Here is a 26121-nt window from a genome sequence, read left to right as displayed (position 1 = left end):
CTGCTGCTGTTACTGCTGCTGCCACTGTTACTGCTGCTGCTGCTGGCACTGTTACTGTTACTGCTGCTGCTGCTGCTGCTGCTGCTGTTACTGCTGCTGCTGCTGCTGCTGCTGCTGTCACTGTTCTGACCTCCTGCTCACCCCCGCAACTTCTGCTCTGTCAAAAGACGGCTCAAAAAAACATGCGCCATATTTCAGAAGCAACCCGGAAGCCGTCCATGCAGTCAGCTGACAGAGTGTGACGACACAGTCATGTGACGTGATGACGTGTAGCTGTAGAGCGGGCTAGTTTTCTACTGTACAATAAACGCTTTCTTTTCAGAGACAGAATTGTTGTTTTGTTTTGAACCTGTCCTGTTGTTGTCTGCATGTATTTACTATGCACAGGAAGGACCTGTTATTTAGAGATTGTTATTATTATTATTATTAATAATATTAGTATCGTTATTATTATGTTATTATTATTATTATTATTATTATTATTATTGTTGTTATATTATTATTATCATAATTATTATTATTATTGTTATTGTTATTATTATTAGTATTATTATAATTATTATTATTGTTGTTATTATCATAATAATAATAATAATTATTGTTATTATTATGCATACAAACTCTTGAAACTTTGCACTGAGGCCAGGTCTGGCAAAAATAGAATATTGGCACAGTGTTGCTCAAGGGCTCTATTTTGGTGTCTATTTTGGTGATTTGCACAAATTTGCATAAATGATCATACCAACATAAAAAGAAAAAACGTGTCAGTTTTTACTAATCACTCATCACATCATTTGGCGAATTTTGACCATTTGCCACGAAACAGGAAGTGCCCTGCCATACGTCATATGTGAGAGGGCCATGAGCTGCACACAGGAAGTAGGTCATTCAAAACTGGAATTCAACTGTAACTCGCTTCATAAATGAACGGCAAAACTTTATTGATAGGTTTTGCGGATTCGAAAGGGGCGTGGCCATGGCAATTATTGGTAGTTTGGCAAATTTCGAGTATTTGCCGATCACCGATTACCGATAACATTGACCGATCTCCACAAAACTTCATACATGACACAAGAGACCAACCCTGAGCACATAGAAACAAACTTGACTCAACAGGAAGTCAGCCATTTTGAATTTAGCTGCCACCTGGTCACGAAACACAACAAGTGCCCTCCTACTTGGCCAAGAGCCGAGAATGGCTACACTCCCCGACTTACATGGGGACGCGAGGGCCCTTTCATGACTGCAAGCACCAAGAGCAGTCCTAGTTATTATTCTTATTTATTTATTTTTGTGCATATTTATGTATTGTCTGGGTGTGTGATGTGGGGGTAACTAGTTTAACACCTGTAAACATAATCACAAAACATTTATCATGACTACATAAAATAATACTACAGAAAAAAACATTAGACGTACTTGCCCGGAAGTCTTTCTTCATGCCAGGAGCTCCGCTCTTAAAGATTCTTAATGTCACTTCCATTAAAACTGCAGCTGGATATTCACTCATGCCCACCCTGGGCTGGGTATGTTATTATCTAATGTGAGGGAGAAATGTGCCACACCCATCCCCCAGCCCCTGATGACTATCATGCGATAACAATTGTTCTAACTCAGCATTGAAAGGTAACTATGAATCTACAGAAGAGGACATTTATTTCGAAACACAATTATGAATTATTAAATGAAAGTCAGTATTCTGAGGGTTCTTTCTCAGAAGCCCCCTAACATTAAATTAAAACATTTTTTGGCTGTCAAATGTTCTATTTATTTATTTATTTATTTATTTATTTATTCAATAATAAAAGTGTAGAGGGCTGGACTGAAATATATAACATTAACATACATAAAATGTGCAAATACTGACATAAAAATAACAATTCAAGCAACGCTTGGTTGTGCACCATCTATTTCTGTGTCTCTAATGAGGTGAAAAAAAAGCTGTGTCACATGTCAACACAATACATTTGTAAATAATCACTTTCTTCACATGTTGCAGTCATTAGTTTATAACTGTAATATTTTTACAGTTTTTCATGGATATGTTTTTTTCCTCCGTTTTATTTACCTGCATTCAGATATTTCAGTGATTCCATGTGGTTCAGTGTTATTGTAATTCAGATTAGTTATATGCTTTCATGAAGGCTGATGTTCGTATTTGATCAAACCTTTTTTTTTTTATGTTAATGTTATTGCAGTTATTGAGCTGGTTAGAAACAGCTGATGGTGGGATGCTGTTGATAATCAGAATAGAACCTTTATTGTCATTGCACAGGTATACAATGTATATAAATATATACATATATGTATATATATATATATATATATATATATATATATATATATATATAAGAATATAATAGAATAAATACAACTAAACTAAACCTGAGACGTCTTCCAGAGATCGTAAGGGACAGCCAGGGATTTTTGACCCCTTTGAAAAACAGTTGGGACCAGTATAGTATTGTTGGGGATCAGCTCATTCACAGCGGCCCTTTGATTTACAACCAAGAGCTCCATAAAACTCTCTCATATGCCTTACCGTTCACACATCAGTGTGAAACCCACCTCAGTGGGTGACATGTGGTCATGGGAGGCGGTTCTATAAATGACTTTTCTGTATGATTTCAACATTTCTATGGTCAAAATAGCTGAATGTATGCGTTTCCTGTTCAGGAGGAGAACAGTGAGGTGAGTTGGCACATGCCCATGGCTGCCTCTCTTTATATCGCACTTTTTTACTACACAGTCTGTATGTAATGTATTTAATGAATGTGTGTGATTTAGTCTTTGTGATTGGCCGTAAATGCACTGGGTGAACCATGGTTTATCTTTTACATGAGGGTATACGCGGGGGATACTGAAAGGCAGTTTGTCTGTCCATCACAGGGCCACATAAAGACAAACAACCACTCTCACAATCACACCTACAGTCATTTTAGAGTGACCAATTTAACTAATCCCAGAAAGCAAATCATAATTATGAAATATAAAAAACAATTGACATTCTTCACTTTTGACTATAGGATGGGAATCTGTATCGGTCAGTATCAGCATCGGTTCAATACTGGTCAAATTCACAAAATCACTGGATCAGATATTGGACAGATAAAAAGACAACCTATATATCACATGCTTCACTAGTAAAAATGGAAATTTAAAAAGGGCAAAAGCATTTTAGCTGTGTCACGTTTGATCTGTTTATTTCCTATTTTTGGGAGAACAATATTTGGAGAATTATGTCTTTGCAATGACTCAACACAAATGTGTTGTTAACAGCTTCATAGTTAGACAGTTAGACAGTTAGTCCATCTCTAGACTGATGGAGTTTGCGGTATGGGACACAGAAAGTGGTATCACCCCAACTCTACTTCTGACTATGACTCACCATTGTGTTTTAAAAAGTCAGGTCTCAGTTTTATAACTTTCATACAACTGAGAAACTAATTATAACACATTTTAAACTTGCCCAATATAGTCAACTCAGCTCATCTGTTGCTGTTGGTGAATACACACTTTTTTTAATATCCCCAATATTTGTACCCACGTTCCACAAGTGACCTATTATGCTTTTAAAAATCAGTAATAGCACAGGATAATAAATAATCTACATCCATAATTAAAATGGACTGTGACAGTATATATGCTATAATATAATATAAACTGTATTTTATCTTATATATCTTATATCTTAATTTCTAAGATGTTTCTAACATGTTTCCATGTCAGATTTTGATATATATATATATATATATATATATATATATATATATATATTTATATATATAAATATATAGATATGTATGTATATATTTATATATACAAGTTCTAAGTTCTAATGTTGATGATAAAATCTGGTCTGAGCCATGAAAATGAGTCCCGCTCATGTAATGTTTTGCAGTGTCAGATTTTATTTCAACAAAGTCTTTTTTTATTGTACACATGCATAAATGTAATCATTGTGCAGGAGAGTGAACATGGAAGGCAGCCCAGCTGAGGTCGTATCATGGTTAAATGACTACCAAAAAGTTGATTGACCTTATGACATCCTAACCGTTTAACATCACTCGGATCATTTGAATTTTCATTCCCATCGCGAGCGTTGTGAAGACTCGAGTTGCACGTCGCATGTATGCAGCTCTTTGATCGGCTGAGCACAACCGCACATAATTGAAATATGCAGATCGTTTTCTTTCCTTAAAGAAAATGTCCCCTTGTTGAAGGCTGAGTGCTCAAAAAGACCATGTTCCAAGCACTGGGCCTGTCCAAGAAAATCATTTCTGGTTGGTTTTGCAGCTGAACTGTCATGGCTGAGAGGATATGAAGAGGTCGGGAGGAGGGACGTCGGGAGAGGAGGGGGGGGGTATTTCTCTTTTGATCTTTTTAGGGCAGCAAAGAGGGAGGGGGCTCTGTCCGAGCTGGCAAACACATTTAGCTGGTAATTGTTCAGATCAGACTGACAGTCAGTCTTGGAAATGCACTGACAAACAAAGGTTTACAGCTCCAATTGGAAAAGTCAACAGGTCTCACATGAGGCCTGAACATAAACTGTGCAGCTGAAGCTTCACTTTGATCATTTGTTCTTCATTTGTTACTGCATGTGCATGGTATACATTTAAATATCCTCACACATGATCTATGCTGCATCCAGCAAGTCTTGTTTTATTTCCAGAGTAAGTCGCAGAATAGAATATTTCGTTTTTTTATTCAGTTTTTTTATTTATTTGTTTCATTTTCTATATTTCTCTATAGTTATGCGCCACCATCTTCATCCTCTCCTGACACGTGATGTCTCACTGATGCCAGTTTGCAGCCTAAATCTTTACTGAATGAGCGTGTTGGAGAAAAGCCTCTTGACATTAAGAGTGACTGATAGAAGAAGCCTCTCCGTGTAAGCTGGTATTATGGACTTTTCAGGGCGGCAGGGTCGTGTTCTGTCGTCGTCTTTTGTGTGAAAGAGTGTGTGTGTGTGTGTGTGTGTGAGTAAGGATGATGGTTTGGGGCTCTATAAAATGGATGACAGTGATCTGACCCCTGTGTCTCTGCTCTGGAATAGGTCCATCGTTGCATGGCAGTTTTGGTGACAGAGAAGCCGTGATATTTCCCATATTTTCCCAGACACTGAAGGAGTGTATGTTTGCAGTGAAGATGCCAACGTGCACCATTGTTCTGTAGAGGGTTCATAGATGCTGAATTGAGAAGCACGACTGAAAGCTAAAAGGTTCCACTGAGAACTCTGTTCATAATCCATCAAACAAACCTGTTTTATGTGGAACTTACTTACCTTTTAAAGTAAACAATTATAAATAAGAGCGTGGATCCTCCTCAAATCACCAGTGTGCAGAGTGAGAGGAGCATAAAAGCATCTGCAACAAATGTCCTTCTGAAGGAACTTTATGACCAACTCTCAGTCAGGTATGCTGGAACTATTTGCTCCCCTGCTGTTAAACAAACACACACAATTCAGAGGTCTCCCTAATGATTCTAGCATTATAGTGCTGTACTTTGACGAGTCACTCGAAATATTGGAGCATGTTTCCATGCATGCTTTGGATTATGTTGTGCTCCAGTCGTTACAAACACTAGTGTTTCAGCATTTTCATTGTGTTTCTGATGGTCAGGCCGCTGTTATCCCTTGTAATGAAGGTCTTTGTAGACAGACGATTCATTCAATGGTTGATGTGGCAACGTGCCGGTGTTGTCGCCTAAGTCAAGTCCTGTCAGACATAAAGATCACTGTAGTGACGGTTCATACCAAAGAAGTGTTTAGTGAAGCGCTTTTAGGGCGAGTGACGTCACTGATGAGGTTCAGGAAGTTGTTTGAGTTTTTGCACAAGAACGTTCTTGTGTTCCTCTGCCTCATCTGTATCCTGTGAAAGAGTTTCCTCCAAAGCAGAAGTTGTTTCTAAACGGAGGAATCGTCTGAACCCCAGTACAGTGGAACATATTTTCCTTCTGAATAAAAGTGTATTAAGTCCTTGAGTTGCCTTCTTCATGTTCACAAGCCTTCCATAGCCACGCCCCCTTTCACCCCACTGAACTTCTTCACCCGCATACACCATCCCACAGCCTCCGGTCCACAGACTGCAGCTGCAGCCACCACCACCACCCAGGACCAAGCACTAAACCTGGGGAGACAGAGCCTTCACCGTGTCAACCCGCTCCCTCTGGAGCCTTGTGTGAGTGTTCTGACCGTTCCCCAGAACTCGCCTCTGAGAGACTGCTTTCAATGTTGTTTTCATTTATTTGAAAATGACCCCTCTGGTTGGAGTTTGCACTTATACATTCTGTAGTAAATAATAATGACATTGGTGTGGTAAAATCCTCTACATTACTGCCACCTTGTGGACTGGAGTGGAACTGCGTGTCATTGTCCTTTGCACAGGTTTTTTACTGAGGTGGAAAAGCAAGCAGACAGTGTGGTCTGTGTTTTTTGTTTTTTGTGCTTAAAACTAATTTAAATGTGTCTGTCGCAAGAGTCCTAAAACCAACCCCCCTAAAAACCCAAAGACAGTCATGTTCCTGTTCATTGTTTGGATACAAATACACTGTGCTGGATGTGGACAGGCACTTTTTTTGTTTATTTTTATGAAAGTGAACACTGAGTGTGTGACTTAAGTCTTAAGTCAGTGGTGTAGTATGTCATCACTGTTCACTGAGAAAGAAAAGTCATTACTCGCAATCTAAAGTGGATTTGAACCCATCCTGATTGCAATGTTTCAATTTCATGGTCTGGAAACAAATCAGAATCATAATTTGTCCTTATTTCCTCAACAGAAGCAGGACTCACACGAACACTGAGCCGCTCACACAGAACACGCTTGTGTTTGTCTTCTCAGGCTTTCACAAATGTGTACAAGCCAAGCCGGTGTAAAACAAGAGTTTAATATCAGTAATCTATTTGACATTTATTACATGTTTAAATAAATATTCCATCCTTAAAATAATTTTATACATCCTCAAAAAAATATATATTTATATATGTATAAAAAACAGACATTCAGGGGGCAACAAGAACACAGGTGACCGAGGGGGAGTGGTGTATTGAGGGAATTGGAACACATCAACATTATACTGTGTTTCTGTAGCTGCCACATTGTTCCATCCGACGCTGTGAAAGCTCTATGGGCTTGAACTTCAGCACTGAGCTGCTTCTTAATGCAACCTGGTGTCTGTGAACGCAGCGTTCCCGGGCAGTGCAGTCAATCATAGAGTCCCATTGCGCAGCAGCAGAGACTCCACTGGTTAAAATGGTATGAACAAAGAAAGAAAAGAAGTAATGATCTAAACACAAAGATTTTTTCCTTTTTTTTTCTTTTTTTTTTTCTTACACAAGTCAGAACTAAAAGTCTGGAGTACAAAAATAGATTTCTAATTTTTTCTTATATACAACTTTCCTTTTCCTTAACTTCATATTAGGATATAGTAATGCTCAGGATAAAATGTCCCCCCCATGTTTTTGTAGAGAGCAGAGGAGTGTGTGGCTGCTGCTAATTCAGTCCCTCTGTATTTTCTATCTTCCTCCTCCTTAGCGCTCCGATGAGTATCGTGCACGTTTAGTCCTTTGACTGAACGGGTAGTGGATGAAGTCAAAAGCCCGGTGACTGCTGGAGTGTGCGGGCTGCTGCCCCCTTGGCAACCTCTTCATGAAATGGACTTCACGTTGGTGCTGGCGCGTCCGCGAGCCCTTCCGTGGCCGCCCGCGGCGAGTGAAGGCCATGTACCAGCTCTCGAAGCGGGCATTCCTTAACGCTGTGTAGTTATTCTCCAGAACGATCTCGGTGAAGATGCAGTCGTGACCTTGGCCATTTTTCTACAGAAACAAACACAGATAGAAAACCATGTTCAAAGGAGAGTTGTTGATGAAGCTTCACAGAAATATCAGATACATAAAGGCATCCCTGGGCAGCCTGTCCCTGCACACACACACACACACACACACACACACACACATTCACACAGCCCTCCCCACATCCATGCAGCATATGCTACAGTCATTACAGATCAGAAAGAGGGGGATGAGAGGAAGCAATGGCTCTTCTCCCCCTTCAGCTAACATCCAGTAGCAGCACAGATTTCCTCTCATATCTGCAGTGTTGAGGTGAAACCCTGTTAAACATGTTTATTGACTTCAGCAACTCAGGGTGGAGAACGTGAGTGTGAAGGTGACGCGATTAATTCGATTCTAAAGGGGTTTTGTTTTCTTTAAGAATAAATGCTGAAATATACGGGTCATTAGACACGGACACTCAGTGACACCTTGGTCTCAGCTTTTTGAACAAAGGGTCGTTCAATTTTAAAACGTAGTCCTGATACACAAGTGCATGCACACTGTTCAAAACATGCACACACACTGGGACAGGCTGTGACTGGGGCTGTAGCTCAGGGCAGATGGTGTACGACGCAGGGTGCAGGGTGGGTGGAGGGGAGTGTGTGTGTGTGTGTGTGTGTGTGTGTGTAGGTGTGCGTTTTAGGCAGAGTCTAATGCACCTCATACTTATACTTATAATAAACAATACTAATAAACAGAGCTGTCCCCATATATATATGTATATATATATATACATATATAAATATATATGTGTATATATATATATATATACATATATGTATATATACATATATGTATATATACATATATGTATATGTATATATACATATATATATATATATATATATATATGTAGATGAATGTATATTATCAAACAACTCCTCATTCCAGTTTTTAACAAATGTAACAAATATTAATTTGCATGTAACATATGGTGATAAAAAGATTAATGCCATTTTTAGTTGTATTATTGTTTGCTAATGGTAACAGATAAATACTGCTTATTTCTAACTTTCATTACTGTATCCCTGTTTATTTATGGATCTCAATATGTCAGTATGTATTCATGTCTCCTAACATCCACCTGTTTGGATTCATTAATACATAGAGCTTTGATTTGCTCTTCCTTGGTTTAACGGTCTAATAAATCCCAGTTCGGCACCTGCCCTCAACTTTTCTCTCCGTTGAAGTCAACTTGTCTTGCTCACCTTGCCGATGAGCTTCCCCCTCTTGGTCATGCAGATGTAGAAGCCTGTCTCAGCTCCCTTAATGCGCACTCGGCTCCCAAATGTGTCCGTTTCCACAATGAGTTTAGCTAAATAAAATAAAGAAAGAGAGGTTTTAAATGTCATTATTTGTCTCAAACATCAGTTACAGGGCACAAAGGGATAGACAGATATTTGCAACAGGGATAAACACTTATTTACAAACAGGACAACAATCCTTGTGTAGGACAGTTCCTGGGGATTAATTAATGCTCCCATCAATAATTCCTTCTCAAATAAACACGCTGTGTTCAGCGAACGTGGCTTTATTGCGTGGTTATATGTTACTTTCAAGGCTGTTACAGTGTGTTTCCACATCATCATATACTGTATATGGATGAGTGTGGTCTCAGAGGGGAAGCACACAATGACACACACCAGTGTACTGTATGGCACCTGAATGGCTGTGTGTACAATTACACACAGGTATACAATTCAGCCAGAGTCAATGCTGCTGAAGGTGAGGTTGTAGGGGAGGGAAAGAGCTTGAGAGAGAGAGAGACAGAGAGACACAGAGAGAGGGAGAGACAGAGAGAGAGAGGGAGACAGAGAGAGAGAGGGAGACAGAGAGTAGCTATGCAGGAAATGTTCAGGAGCTAAAGTAAGATGATTTCTCTGTGGAGGATCACCTCCAGCACCATCCACACTCCCTCTAACACTGAGACCACACTCACTGTGTGCAGAGAGAAGAGCTGAAGGTTTCAGGGAAATATTTAGAATTTTGATTCAAATTTGAATAAATAGAACTTAGTACAAATGTAGTGAGTGCTGATTTATACTTTAATTACAGTGAATTATAAACATTACAATTGAATATGTGGTTTCTATTTGATTGATTTTACATTTCGCTATTTAGATATTCAATCTTTACTATTATTAAAATATTGGCATTAAGCCATTTGCATTTGAATAAAATGTGATATTAAAATAGGCTAATTACCTCAATTTGACCGATCATCACATTTCTTTTTAAAGAATTATAATATAAAAGGTGTGACCGTCAGAATGTAGTAGCATTTTTTTTTTAGTATTCCACAAAAAAAAAAAATCTAAATTCAAAAAATGTATTGACGTGAGTGGCGTAAATGAACGCGGGCCTAAATAACTATGAACGGCTGTTTAAATGAAAACATGAGCTTTTCCTACCGTGAACGTCTCCGTCCTCGGCCATGGCGTTGATCTTCTTGTTGGGCAGGACCTGGACGTGTTTGCCGCTGGTTCGACTGTACAGCTGGTAGACCCGGATCAACCTGCGGCTCATGCGGTCCGTCACTTTACTCTGCTCGCTTACATGCTGCGTGAAATTAGGCGGGGACTGATTGGTTACCTGTCAGGAATTAGATGCCATCACAATCAGTACATTGTCTTATTGTTTTTGTTTTTTTCTTTGTTTGTTTGTTTGTTTTGTTTGTCACATTTTCTACTTGACATTTAGCGAAGACTGTGACACAGCAGCCAGGTTGGTGTTTATTGTTTGTGTTTGAGACAAGTTCCGGTCTGCAGCTGCCAAATGAAATCAACAGCTTCCAGAGCAGACGCGCTGTGATTACAGGTTGTGTACAGGAGAATGTGGGCCGCTACTGCTGCTCATCCTGTCACACTTTCATTCCACTCAGTCCACTGTGATGGACCGTGGGCTCGCGAAGGCCTGCCCCGCCGCGCGTGCTCCGCCGCCCGCCGCACCCACGGAGAGTCGTCACTGTGACGATCTCTCACCTTTCACCCGCGCAATCACCCGCATTGGCATCGCTATGTTGTTAAGGTTATTATTATTTAACTTATAGTTGAGTCACAGTTTAAACAACAACAACAGTATTGAAACACATTTTAGTCACAGAAGGACACGTGATGACATACCTGAGTGTAGTAGCACATGGCAAATAAGTGCAGTAGCCTGCAAGAAAGAAACAAGAGAACATGTATTTAGTTCATTGGAACGAAGAAGCACAATAAGAGCGCGTGGAGGTGACGGAGGGGAAGCACTCACAGATAGCGGTGTCTGGATGAGATGGCTCGCATCCTGGATACAAATGACAAAAAAACAAATCCACTCCAGTAAATGATGAGCAGGATCCCGTCGATGCGGCAAAGTCCCGCTGGTGGTGTTAAGAAATGTGAAGTGAAATCCACGGTCAGAGAAGATCACGCGCGCACTGCGGACGCGTTCTTTACCAAATCAGTGTCCATCACCGGTCAACGCCAGGTCCGACCCGGAGAGTTGAAACAGTGACTGAACTAATGATAGATGCTGATTTACTCTTAACACCAAAACAAAAAAAAAAAAAGTGTGTTTCTGTCCAAAGAGCTGCGAAGTTGTGCACTTGCAGAAGTGGAGCTGTGCGTGAAAAATGAACGCGCAAACAAGTTGACTCTTCCTGCGCTGTATATCCTCCGCTCCTCTCTGTGTGTGTGTGAGTGAGACGAGGCTCGGGCTGCTCCGCTGGCTCAGTGTTCGATGCCGCTGCTGATCCTGTCTTCTGCTCCCATCACTCCCGTGTCCAGCCTCTCGCTCGGCGCTCACACAATCCCTGTTAAGAACTGTTAAGAACAAGCCCCCTTTTCTGTGGAACAAAAGTGGACATCGCCCCCACGGGCCCGCGCCCCCCTCCTCCCCCCGTGACTTAAAACATCTCTTCACCTGCGGAGCGGTCCACACACACACACACACACACACACACACAGATGGGGTCGAGGAGGAGCCTGCACATGTCGCCAACACAACTATTTAAAAAAGCAATAAAGTGAACTCTCTCGCGTCATCCGATGAATGAATGAATGAACGAATGAATGAATGAATGAACGTCCGCTCGCTTCATGCTCTTGTCTCGTCCTCTCTCGAGCGCCTCAGCTTTGTGTATTGACCAAACAACGCGTGAGACATTAAAAGGATTACAGGCGATTAGCGTTTTTCAACAACCCCTCCCGTCATTAAATAAAGCCGCTGTTGTCGCCTCCTCTGGCCTCAGAGCATCAACTCGACCTGCTGGAGCTGCGACGTCGACTCGCGGATTTAGCCGAATGAACACGTTAACTTCAGCGACTGAGGAGCTGATGACAGGGTGAAACATCCATTAATTAAGACTGAGCGGTCAAGAGCTGCTCAACAGGCCAATTCTATGTTTAACACAATTAAAGATGAATGATCTGCTAACCGCACCCTTTAACTCCTCATAGCCACCGAACAAGGCCATTAGCAGTTGGACTTAATTGATTGATCTGGCTGTTACTTCGACTCCGCTCAGTATCGGCCACATCAAGGACATCAAGGACACAGAAACTCTGCATAGTCGGTGTAATAAACAAACTGACCCTGCGCTCACATCACGCTCATTCTGGACAATCAGGACCAGAGTCACGACATGCATGCGCTCTGCTTCTCTGTCCACTCGTGACACAGTATTTTGAGTGACTTACATTTCCACATGATTATCCACATTGCTGAAGATATTTAGCACTATATTTAGATATGAACAGTACAGTTAGTGTCAGTGTGACATACTGGGCTGGTCCACCAGTGGGCACTGCAGAGAGATGACTGGGTGCAGGCTGAGGCAGTTCTCCCCACTGTCCTTGATGTTGTATTATGACACTTTTAAAAGTCAAAGCACACATGTGAGTGGGGCTCTGCTCTGAAGTAACTGCATCCACTATCTGCCCATCTGACCCAGGGTTTGCTTCCCTTCCTTCCATGAGCATCTCCTGATCTCACGCTCTCTGTTTATGGGTGCGTGTCTGTGTCACGATGACTGGCAGGTAGCTGCCACTCTGGACCCTGGCTCTGGGCCTGATTGCCCTCCTCATAACCCCAGGAGACCTGCACCCTCCAGCAGCCCTGCAGGAGGCCAGCACTCCTCCCCCTCTGCTTTTACTGTCCTTTTTTCCTATGCTCCTCCACCGGATCTCCATGTGTAGGGCTTATAATTAGATTAAACAGAACATACAAACACACAATAACTTTAGTAATGAGGTGCCTGATGTGACCTGGATTAGATTCCACCTGGTCATTTGCTGTCCTCTTTTTACATTTCTTAACATTTCTAGCCACTGGTATAAAACTGCAATAAAAATCAACTTGATTCTTCTAATCTAGATAGTACTGACTGTACAAATCAAGTAGCTCCTTTTTAGGTATTTATTTTTAAGTTTTGTGACGTCTGCACTAAATTAACCTTGTTAAAAAGTCTGCAAGGATTTCACCTCTAGCAGTGTGCTGAGGTCCACTGTGGTCCTTGTGATGTAAATGTCATTCCCATGCTTCATCCCGCTGTTCCCACACAACTCTAGTTTTGAAACACACAACAGTTGCTATGTTTGCTCCCGACATCCACATTAGTCAACAATACAACTTTTCTTTTACTTTGATCATTTGAAAAAACAACAGTTACATTACATTTGCTCTAGGGAACAAATGTAATGTAACTGTTGTTTTCCTGGAGAGAAAACAAATCAAAAGTGAATGAATTCTTCATTAACGAATCGTCCCTGAACAATTTAAATAAATGCTTCAGAATAGATAATACTGCACATATGTTAAGTTGGTGAGTTGGAAGTGTTTTGAATATTCCATTTCAGTTGCCTTTATCTACACACTTATATGTATATAATATTAATATTGTAGAAGATGTAGGTGAAGTAAAACTACTATATACAAAAAGCACAGTCAGCAGATTTTGTGACATAAATTATAGTACACTGTGTGGTGAATTATATATTTCTACTAGTGCCATAATATAGCCCCGATCCAATATTGATATCGGTCTGATATCAGCCAAAAACGCAGTCGGACTGCCTGTAAAATCTGGATACAACAGTCCATTCCACTCCAGCAGCGTCCATTGTGATCACGTGGGCTCTGCGTGCTGGATGCGTGTAGAGCCCACGTGATCACAACAACAGCGCGCGTGTGCTACTGCTGTTTCACAGGTTAAACATGTTTCTTTAACCTGTGAAATCAGAGGCTACGTTAGCACCGCGCTAGCTCATCCTGAGGCGAAACAATGCTAAAACAACATTATTTCATAAAGCAGCGCCACCTGTCGACTTTCAACAGCCTCCGTTTGTTAATTATAACCCAAAAACCCGCCATGCCAAGAGCTTTGTGTGTTTTAAATGTGTCCTGAAGCTCCACACACGGAGCTAAGTACGTCTGCGGGTCTGGTCCCCGGGCTCCGGGTTTACCTGTGGAACGAGTCACTCGCCCTGTGTGGGTTGGGCTAATCCAAAAGAGTGAAAACAAGGGGCGTGTTCTCTGAAGAAACACGGGTGCTCTGAAAACACCCCTATTAGCACTTGGTGCTTTCCTGCTGATGAAATGAACCACAGACTGTACGAAATTAACGCGGCAAAAAATACAATATTCTTATGTTGAAGGTTAAAATTGATGTAAACCATTGTTTAATAATAAATGTTTTTCTCATACCTACTGTTGCTGACTATTGTTCTCTGTGAAAAAGTAATATTTATATATATATATACATATATATGTATATATATATGTATATATGTATACATATACATATATACGTATACATATATGTATATATATATATATACATATATATATATACATATGTGCATATAAGTTCTGTTCTTATTCTGTTGTTACTGCCATCCACATAATAGACGAGTGACAAGTAACTCTTTGGTCCATTAGTCACTTTTAAGGCACCAGTCATTACATATACTGTATGTACCCATGACTGTTTGTCCATCCATCCATCTTTCTAGATCAGGGGTGTCAAACATACGCCCCGGGGGCCAGAGGGTCCCCGCCAGAGGGTCCAATCCGGCCCACAGGATGAATTTGTCAAAATTTCACACTATGATTACAATCTAAACCTAAGGTCAAATGCAATATTTTTCACTTCCAGATACCTGTGACTAAATGTTTATGCCTTTATAGATGATGCGTAAATAGTAAGTTTAGGCATGATATTGTTATTGATATCATGTTTTGTAAAAACATCCTTCATTAAATGTAAAACAAAGGAGAAAAAACAAAGGAGTTCTTGTTGGTCATCGGTTATTATGCTATTATTTTACTATTTTTACTGGTCTGGCCCACTTAAGATCAAATTGTGCTGTTTGTGGCCCTATGTGTTTCACCAATATACCTGCCTTCAAGAAACATATGAAAGTAATACCTATTCCATATACAGTATATGTATGTATATACATAATTCTTTTCTAGTTTTGATGACCACTCAAAGGTTTTACCATTCACACAAATTCACACAGTGCCGGCGAAGCGTAGCATTAAGTGTCGTGCCCAAGGGCACATCGGCATGTAGACCAGCAGAACCAGGAAACAAATCCACAAATAAGGTTGAAAAACATCTCGCTGTACCACTGATCTACCGTTGCCCCCCCATGAAGACCATCTGTCCTGATAGAAGCGCACACACAGTCATGGTCATTCAGACCAATAAGTGTCAAACTTATGAGCACCTGAGCTAAGTTGTTCCACTTATTTGCTTAACTTCCCAAAGGCAGTGTATAATCCAGTATATAACATAGTCTGGATGATCCTAAGGAATTTAGAATTTGGGGATTTGGGGGTTTGGGGATTGACACTGTGGGAGATTTGGGGATTAGGTAAATTGGACACTCTAAATTGACCGTAGGTGTGAGAGTGGAGGCTTGTTTGTCTGGCAACCTGGTCTACCTAAACCTGGCAACCTAATCTGGTGTACCCCACCTGTCACCGATATGTCTGCTGGGATTGGTACAGTGGCCCCCATGACACTCAAGTAGAGGAAGCAGTAGGAGATGAATGAATGAATGAATGACTAAAATAATGTAATTTGATGTCCAAGGAAAATTCAATATAGTTCAGTTTTATATTTAAATAAGCAAATCACAGCGTCATCATCGTCTCAAGGTGCAAATATCACTTGTGGTGACAGCAGTGTTCCTTACATTGTGACGAGAGTGCTTTTCTCTGTCTTCACTTCATTCAGCTGGAGGTCACTGACCTGCTTTATACATCCATGCTCTGCTAATGCCATCCATGGCAAACGAACACACACACACACACACACACACACACACACACACACACACACACACACAGTGTAAATAGACCAGACTCTGTTAAATATTGAGATGTTAGACATTTCAATGGTAATTGTTGGAGATTAACCCACGTCTTCAGGATTGTTAAGTCTTTATAACTGATTTACAGTTCGGCATTGTTTTTACGTCTCTTCCTGTGATAGTACCTACTGAACATGCTTGGGACCTCGCCAGAGCAGGTACTAAAAAAAGTACCTGGTACTATGCTAGTGGAAACGCTACTTAACCGAGCCAGTATAAACACGCTATAATATGCTGTGCTGTATGTAGGAGGCCCCTCACTCATACCAGATATTAACATCTGAACCAAGAGATTTGAAGTACAAGTGTTCATGTGTGATATTTACATGGTACCTGGGTATATTCACGCAGGTGCCTGCTCGTCTAATTGTGCAGATGTGTCTGAAGTCAATGTGTTTATGTGTGCATTGGCTCGAATGACAGGCAGAGACTGAGTCAAAGCACTACACACGCTGCTGTAACATGAAATATGATTTAACCGTCAGCAAAGAAATCATATGAAATCACTGTGTGTGTGTGTGTGTGTGTGTGTGTTTATATACTGTAGACAAAACAGGGAACCCACCAATTATACAGCCCTTGTAACATAGGTGTTATGTTCCTGGTTGCCAAGGAGGTGCCCTCTGTCCTGGACACACTGTAATCTAATTTCATTCACTCAGGACACACAGTGAGGTGTTGTGTTGCAGGTGACAAAATTCATCTGAAACACAATTATCAGTGCCCTGCTCACACAAAGACCTACATTATTAATTTGACTGAGATTTGTGTTCATCAGAAACAACTTGAATCCACCTCTCTCTCTCTCACACACACACACACACACACACAGAGGTGCTGTGGCGTCATTAAGGACCAGTTAGGATTCAAATGAATTTGATAGACCCACCTTACACAAACACACACGGGTCCATCAGCGTGAAACAAGCCAGTTCCACCTCTAACTCACTCAGCTCTAGTTTCCCACGCTGGCTCACACACGTATTTGAGGTACTGAAGTATTTGATTCTGTTTATTTTTGAGAGAATTCATGCACAGACAGGATTTTGTGTGTAAATGAATGCAGTGTATTATTATTGCATCTATTATACTGTTATTCATTAGGACACAGTATGCAGATTTAATGATTTTGTGTTACTTTGAATATGCATTTTCATTCATAACCTGGTGACGTGTATGTATGTGTGTGTGTAAAACAAAGTGTGTAAAAACAAAGTCACCGCAGTTTCCCGCAGTAATGACTCCGCCCACATTGAGTAGGTACCTTTTAGTGGAGATGCAACGTAAACCGTGCCGTGCCGTGCCGTGTCGTGCTGAGGCGAGCCGGGACCATAGTGGAAAAGGGCCATTAGTGAGGAGGACAATGAGGGGGGAGGGTGCAGCAAGTCCAGTAGGACTAGTTACATGTGGATCTGCAGCTTTCACTGTCAAACCACAATGAATGAATGAATGAATGAATGATCATCAGGTCATACTTTTGAAGAATGATCAGTTTCTGACACACTGAAACAGCTCATGCACTTTCATTTCTGCAGACCGTGGTCCTGGTTATGCAAATGAGCATGATCACATGCAAATGACCCACAGCCACAGCGAGCTGTTAAAATAGTCTGTAAAATGTGTCATTTGAAATAAAACTTGAAATAAAAACAAGGTTATTGTTTATTGTTTTATTTCTTTCATAAGTTAATAATCTTCTTTGACACTAACGTGTTCACTTCCTCTTTTTTGTAGCTGTACTGGCATCAGCAGTGATGTCACCGGGAGAAACTAAATAGCAAGGGAGGTACAGTGGAGTTATTGATCGTCCGGGGGGAAGCCGAGCAAGTTCATTTGCTTCCACTAAAGTTTTGCTTCCGTTCAGCCGCGTCCTGTGACAGTGACATGACTGATCACACAGAACAGAAGCTGCGATCCCGACATTCCTGCGAAGACAGTGGTGGCACAACACCCACAGTGCACCGAAGACGATTAAAGACCAAAGAAAGTCTTGAGAATGGTTTTTAGAGATTTAGAAAGTATGTAAGAATCCTCATAAAAACAGTCCATACATAGAAGTTTGTGGTTACAACTATGATTAATGTTGACGGTCATCAGAAATCAATTGGTCTGTGAAGAACATTCAGACAAAAGCACGAGAGCAGAGGCTAGTGACAAGGTAGAAGTGGAAAGAGTGGGGAGGGAGGGGGAGGGAGGGGGAGGGGAGACCAGGCACCGAGCTAGAGGGATAAATAAATTGAAAAAGAAGAGTAGTGCAGGGTCTTGTAGGAAAAGGGAAATGTGGGTACACTGCATCGTGTTCAGAGCTGTTGTGTTTCTTTGGCTCGATGACTTTACCGTACACTGTTCAGAGGGTCAGAGCAGGAGCACAGCTCTGCACACTTATGACGCGTTTCCATTGCACTGCCATTTCAAGCATGGAGCACGGAAATGTCTAAAATCATAGCACAGCCGAAAACCTGCAGCATCACAACCCCTCAGTTCACACGGAGTCTGTGCTCCGCTCATGCAGGAAGTACTGAACAATTCTAATTGATTCTAATGATTCAGTTACTCCCAAAGCCGTGCAGTGATGACATTTACGCTGAGAGGAGGAACTATAGTCATGGAAAATGAACTAAACCATGTAGGGTTGAGCCATGCTGAGCCGAGGCGAGGTGAACCGGGACTATGTGGTGGAAAAATGACCTGCATTAGCTGCAGGATCAGCATGGCACTGCAGATGAACCTGCAGGCATGATGATGACTGAGCCTGAATGACCACCTTCATCCATATTTCCTTGTCCTTTTTTTCTTCCCGTTCTGTTTGCTGCAGAACTCTAATGTTTCGTCATAGTTACCAACCTGGCGTGTAAGCAGCATTTTCAGACTCCCTCACCCTCAACATCAGTTTATCCATTTGCAACATTGAACATCTCAACCTCCAAAAAAAAAATAGAAATTACATTAAGATGTTTTTGTGACAGCTGCAAAACTGCACCGTATAAACACTAAGGTGGCGATTTTATACCAGGAAATAAAGCAGGTCCAACACATATGTCGCTTTCACAACGGCACTAATGTCCAAAATGAAGGTTTCTTACAGCAAGAAGAACCTGGTTCTACTGTGGGCCTTTCTGTGGGTGCATGTTTTAACCAGTGTGTGGGTTCTCCGGTTTCCTCCCACAGTCCAAAAACATGCAGAGGTTGTTTTGACATTCTAAATTTACTGTAGGTGTGAATGTGTTTGAGACCAGCTGATGCACAGATGATTGCATCATTGAAAAAGCAGGAAATTCCATCTAGGAAGTGACAGTGCACATGTCTGAGAGGGAATGACAAGTGGCAGCATGTGAATAAAGCTTTGATCAAAGCATGCAACACAATGGTCGTCCTGCCACAACTCAGGCCAGAGCTTCATGTTTGTGATGTTCTCCCTTCCATGGTCCAGTTAGCACACGAGCGGCTGTAATTCAGAAGTTATAGCAATACAAGTCATGGAGAAATGTTTGTGTTAACTTGAGAATACAGACAGTGTTTTGCTGTGAGCAAGTGAATAGAAAAGAAAGATGACTCAAAATGGCACAAAATATAATGATGATGATGATGATGATGATCCATAGCAGCGTTCTCCTCTTGCCTTTCATGCCCTTCTCTACTCCAGTGTGCATTTAGGCAGAAGTCAAGCCACAGTGGAACGGTCCATGGAGGTGCTGATGTCAGAAGGGTGTGGGAAGTGCAGAGGGGAGCCGAAGCAGCAGGTTTTTAGAGGGGGAAGACGAGGCTGTCCATCAGATGTTTTATCTGTGCTCTCACCCCTGGCTGGTGACAGAGGAGGTCGCTTATATCTGAGAAAAGATAATAACCTAGAGGACCCACACAGAGGAGACCCTGACAGCACATTCACTCCACCACACACACCTTCTCAGTTTTCTCTAGTCAGTGTGGGAGTGCTCAAAGTAAACCTGGCTTATATATTCAAAACAGTATGTTGGTAGTCAGCAAACCTCTAGACCATATACAGTGACAATGACATTTGTTTACGTACCAATCACCTGCAAAAATAACATTTATGCAAACAAATCAAACACAATGACACATCCACCACCTTGACATTCACACCCAAGAGCTATAATATTCTACATTATACAAGACTTCATTGTGTATGCTTAGTCACAGTGATAACATGAGTGCATTGTAAATGAATTTAAGACTGAAGACTCTTGAGCTAAGGTGTTGAACATATCGATCATTGCAGTAACTGAGTGTCTGCCCATTTGTTCTAATTTGGACAATGAAGTCTTGTAACGTCTGCATGTGTCTGTGCTTATCAGCAGACTGAAATAGTCAGCTCAGACTGACACCTGGCCTGTCTGACCTTAGAGCTACTTCACTGCTGAGTCCTGGGTGTTCCATGGCTGCTGGTCACCCACTGCCAAAAATACCAGCGAAGCATTTCATTTGTTACACATTTGAATCATCACTGAAGTGTACAAGCCTCTAATCTACCACTAAGGGTGTGACACATGGTGTATTATACTCACTAATACTAAGACTAATACTAATACTAAGACTAAGACTAAGACTAATACTAAGACTAAGACTAATACTAATACTAATACCAATACTAATACTAATACTAATACTAAGACTAAGACTAATACTAATACTAATACCAATACTAATACTAAGACTAATACTAATACTAATACTAAGACTAATACTAAGACTAATACTAATACTAAGACTAAGACTAATACTAATACCAATACTAATACTAATACTAATACTAAGACTAATACTAATACTAAGACTAATACTAATACCAATACTAATACAAAGACTAATACTAAGACTAATACTAATAGTAAGACTAATACTAATACTAATACTAATACTAATACTAATACTAATACTAATACTAATACCAATACTAATACTAATAATAATACTAATACTAACACTAACACTAAGATTAAGACTAAGACTAATACTAATACTAATACTAATACCAATACTAACACTAACACTAACACTAACACTAATACTAATACTAACACTAACACTAAAATTAATACTAAGACTAAGACTAAGACTAAGACAAATACACTAATACTAAGACTAAGACTAAGACTAAGATTAAGACTAATAATAATAATAATACTAATACTAATACTAAGATTAAGACTAAGACTAAGAATAATAATAATACTAATACTAAGACTAAGAATACATTACATTACATTACATGTCATTTAGCAGACGCTTTTATCCAAAGCGACTTACAAAAGTGCATTTAAACATTTGGGTACATATAAGAGCTAGAAGTAAGTAAGAGCTTCAAGTAGAACAAACAATTAAGTGCTAGTCATAAGTTGTTTTTTTTTTTGTCGTCTTAGTCGAGGTAGAGTCGGAATAATACTAAGACTAAGAAACTAATACTAAGACTAAGACTAATGCTAATGCTAATGCTAATGCTAATACTAATACTAACACTAGCACTAACACTAAGATTAAGACTAATACTAATACCAATACCAATACCAATACCAATACTAATACTAAGACTAAGACTAAGACTAAGACTAATACTGACACTAATACTAAAACTAAGACTAAGACTAAGACTAATACTGATACTAATACTAATACTAACACTAATACTAAGGCTAAGGCTGAGGCTAAGACTAAGACTAAGACTAAGACTAAGACTCATACTAATGCTAAGATTAATACTAATTCTAATTAAAATAATAATAACAATAATGATAATAATTATTATTCTAATAATTATAATGATGCTGGTGTTTATTCATTTAAAGGGGGGAAAAGAAACACCTGCTCCAGTTCCACTGAAGAAGAGAGGAGACAAAGGACGTACAGTATATTGGACTGTTTGAGGATTTGAAAAAGATCCAATCCCAGCAGTGCACATTCACTCGAGTCCTTTTAATACTTATGAACAGCACAACAATACAGTGGTTAGATGTTTAGGCTTTGGAAGAAATTTTCCAACCAGAGAAAGTGGTTAAGTTTAGGGCTAAGATTTGTGGTTAGGTGAAGGTTATTAACTGGTTATGGATCAGGTTAGAGATAACACTTTGCTTAGGCTGTTCAAATGAGTGGAAGTGTGTGCGAGCTGCACAGACCTGTGTGTCATACAGAGTGAGGACATTTGGGCAAAGTGAGGTGATTTTGGCTGGTCCTCACTTCTTTAAAGGGCTTTTTGAGGGTTAAGACCTGGTTCTAGGGTTGGATTTATGTGGGATTAGGTTAGATTAGGGTTAGGCATTTAGTTGTGATGGTTAAGTTTAGGGTAGGGGCTGGGGAATGCATTATGTCTATCAGTGTCCTCACTCTGAATAAAGCGCAAACGTGTGTGTGTGTGTGTGTGTGTGTGTGTGTGAGAGAGAGAGAGAGAGAGAGAGAGAGAGCAGGTACATGTGTGTGTGTTGGGGGAGGGAGAGGTCTGTAACAGTTGATACATCTGATGTGAGATGAGCTGGCGCTCTGACAGGAGCTGTCACTGGAATAGCAGGGGGGTCCTTATCAATCAAATCCCACCCCCCAGCTGTCAATCAAACGCCCTCACCACGGCAACCACGCCTGTGTTATCTAGGCAGCTGTCATCTGTCTCTCTCTGTCTTTCTGACTCACTGTAAGATGGGTACAAAAGCTTTAGAACCATGATGGGACAACCTCCGTCTGGACCTAACAAATGTGTCTGCAGGACATTTGAAAATGACAGAGGTGAGATACAGTGTCCTCTCACAACTTAGTAGAGTCAAAAGTGAGGAATGCCCATTACAGGATGGACAGAAGTGCAATTTACTTCAAATACAGTAAAAAGAAAGTATATTACATTTACATCATTATCATGTATAATTTAAATGCTTTAACTATATGGAGATTGCAAAAAAATTGCTTTATTAAACAGTGGCAGTGTTGTAGGTGTCGTCACCTACAAGTTCTTCTGTCACCTACATTCTGTGGAAATGAAGAGAAAGTCAGTATATTACATATGTTATAAATGTTATTATTCCCAAAAAACGGTAGCAAACTACAAAAGGACTTGAATGACGTGAATAACCATTGTCCTAAATGAAGAATGACTTATACTGAAGAGACAAAACCATCTGAACTTCCCTCACACGTGTCCACGACACTGCAGCATCATTAACACAGTGGTTAAACAACAGTCACTGCACAATCAGCTCCATCATGAACAACTGTTTTCCAAAGTGAATTCTGTCGACAACAAAATCAAAATCTCAAAATCAGCTGTTACACTGACTATCACTCTTGAGCTATTATTATATAATCAAGGCTGTGATTTTTGAATTCAATGTCAGGAGAACGTCTGGGTCTAACTTCCTCCTGATAACGGCACGTTATTGCTAAAGCCTAATTCAAACAACACTATCTTCAGCTTGACAATCAGGTTCCATCACTGTGGTGCTGCAACTCTCTCACAAGGGCCTCAAACTGGCACACGATCCACAGTTTGAATGCTAAATAGTCAGTGATGTGCTAAAGTCATCCTGAGGCATCGCACACACAGTTTCATTTCCAGCGTACAGAACATGTGATAACACCAGGTTATCAGAGAGGAGAGAGAGGCGTTTCCTCCACAACAACTCCACTCGTGTTGGTTGGATAATGTATGTATATAAATAGATATGAGAAATGAAAGAAATGCTGTGTTTGAGATGTTATTATATTCATAGACGTGATAACTCATAAGGCATGCGTCAGTTTACTCTGACTGTGTGGGGTTTAGTTTGAGTTCAGGTCAAAGACGCGATCACAAAGTGTTTCTGTGGTTGGTTTTTCATCTGCAACATGAAACCACAATTATTGCGATCGAACCCTAACTCCATCTGATGAGGTAAACAATGAATGACAGGCGGAAAGAGGAGAAGTTAGAGAAACACTGTCTCGCCTTTTCAACACACACTGACACACTGCACTAAAGTCACAGAGGGTGCAAAGCAACTTGTGGCCTTTGTATAACAGCAGCAGAATGAATATGTAAAGAAGACCTCATAAATAAGGACCTGAAAAACCCCCAACTGAGGCTGCTTTGGGCCAGCCTCCAGTCACACACACACACACACGCACACACCCACACACACACACACACACACACACACACGCAGGGGCTTTCAGGCAAAGGTAAGCAGCACTCAATCAAAGGTCTGTAAAGGAAACTGTTGTTAACAGATCAATCAGCTGTAGGATAAGACCAACAGAACAATCCATCTGTGGCTGAAGCTGTATGCTAATAAGTCACAAGTAACACACACACACACACACACACTCTTTGCTGCTGGTGAACACAGAACATTAGAGTAGTGAAATGTCATTAAAGTGAATATCTGAAGTGAACTCACAACCACATCAAACACATCTAACACTCACTCAGACCACAATGACCACATTCATCACTTCTCTCTCAAGCAGCTCCCAGTTTCACGGCACCTGACGCGGGCGAGTCTCGGTGAATCGGTGCAAACGTTTGTTTTGATCATATTTAGCAGTTGTATCCACACAGAGAGCGTGTTTTCAGAGTCCTGACGTGAGATTTACTGAAAACAGGTTCCAGAGTGGGATCATCACCCTTGTGTTTCGATGTCGAGATTATTTCGTTTTTTTCTCTTGATGATAACTTCTAATTTCTATCCTATTCATTCTGTTTGTGTGGTTGTCAGTCAGTCAGTCATCATCTAACCGCTTTATCCTCCACCAGAGGGTCGCGGGGCGTGCTGAGCCAATCTCAGCTACATGGGGCGATAGGCGGGGTACACCCTGGACAGTTCCCCAGTCCATCGCAGGGCCACACACAGATAGAGACAAACAACCATTCACTCTCACACTCACTCCTATGGTCAATTTAGAGTGTCCAATTCACCTAATCCCCACATTGCATGTTTTTGGACTGTGGGAGGAAGCCGGAGAACCCAGAGAGAACCCACACACACACGGGGAGAACATGCAAACTCCATGCAGAAAGGCCCTTGTTCCAACCGGGGCTCGAACCCGGGTCTTCTCGCTGCAAGGCGAGAGTGCTAACCTTGTGTGGTTGTATGCACTGTAATATAAATGCATTAGAATAAAGTAAAATAAATTTATTTAGTGTCTCACATTCATTTCACTGTGCCAAACACTTACAAACACAATAACGGAAGAAAGTGTGTATTTCTGCTGCAATACAGAAGAACATTTGTCTCTCTGACTGTTAATCACAGTTTGACAGGTGATGATCCGTAACAATGCAACATATACTGCAGCATTAAAAGCGTATACTCAAAAAACAGGCACTGCACTAATAAGAACAATTCCAAACTGTTTTTGCATTTTTTCTTCTGTTTTTTCTTCTATTCCTGGGATTTTGTGATTCTTACGGATTCTAACACATTTTCAGTGTGTTCCTTCACAATGTTTTGGGTTCCGTAGAAATATTTTTTGCATTCCCACACGATACTAATCTCCCCGTGCGTCAGGCTGCATGCTCATGCACGACATTTGCTCCCTGCGACAACTCTCATTCTCTGTGACAGAGCTCCACGGCTCCAAATAAGTTAAGAGCCAGAATAACCTCTGTGCAGCTCTACCCTCACGTGAATGGAACTTACTCACTGTGACAACTCCTGGAGCTCGGGGAGAGCCGGAGAGCATCTGGTACCAGGTGCTTTTTTTCACTACCTGCTCTGGCGAGTAGGTAACATGTGTGATGTCGTCCATGTTTTTCAGTCCAGTGACTGTGTATTGCACCTTTTTGCTACAGCAGGGAATGTTGTTGTTGGTGTTGTAATGACAGTAGATAGCGTTAGATCCTTCTCTATGGGTAAACCCAGGCATGGCACAGTATTAACAGTACTCCACTAACTCCATGATGATTATTTAACCAGCAAAGCACGGTCACAGTTGTGTGTGTGTGTGTGTGTGTGT

General features: G+C 40.8%; 1 protein-coding gene across 1 annotated transcript; it reads right to left on the bottom strand.

The window, feature by feature from the left end:
- Window positions 1–7283: 7283 nt before the first annotated feature.
- Window positions 7284–11508, bottom strand: fgf8a (fibroblast growth factor 8a). Its single transcript, XM_044046183.1, has 5 exons — window positions 11084–11508; window positions 10954–10990; window positions 10243–10423; window positions 9040–9146; window positions 7284–7813 (listed from the first exon to the last, which is right to left on the bottom strand). Exons 1-5 carry the CDS (start codon window positions 11113–11115, stop codon window positions 7529–7531), a joined length of 642 nt encoding a protein of 213 aa, XP_043902118.1. The 5' UTR covers window positions 11116–11508; the 3' UTR covers window positions 7284–7528.
- Window positions 11509–26121: the final 14613 nt, after the last annotated feature.

Source organism: Solea senegalensis, linkage group LG15 (assembly GCF_019176455.1).
Source record: "Solea senegalensis isolate Sse05_10M linkage group LG15, IFAPA_SoseM_1, whole genome shotgun sequence".
NCBI lineage: Eukaryota > Metazoa > Chordata > Actinopteri > Pleuronectiformes > Soleidae > Solea > Solea senegalensis.
This window is presented reverse-complemented; position numbering and strand designations above follow the sequence as displayed.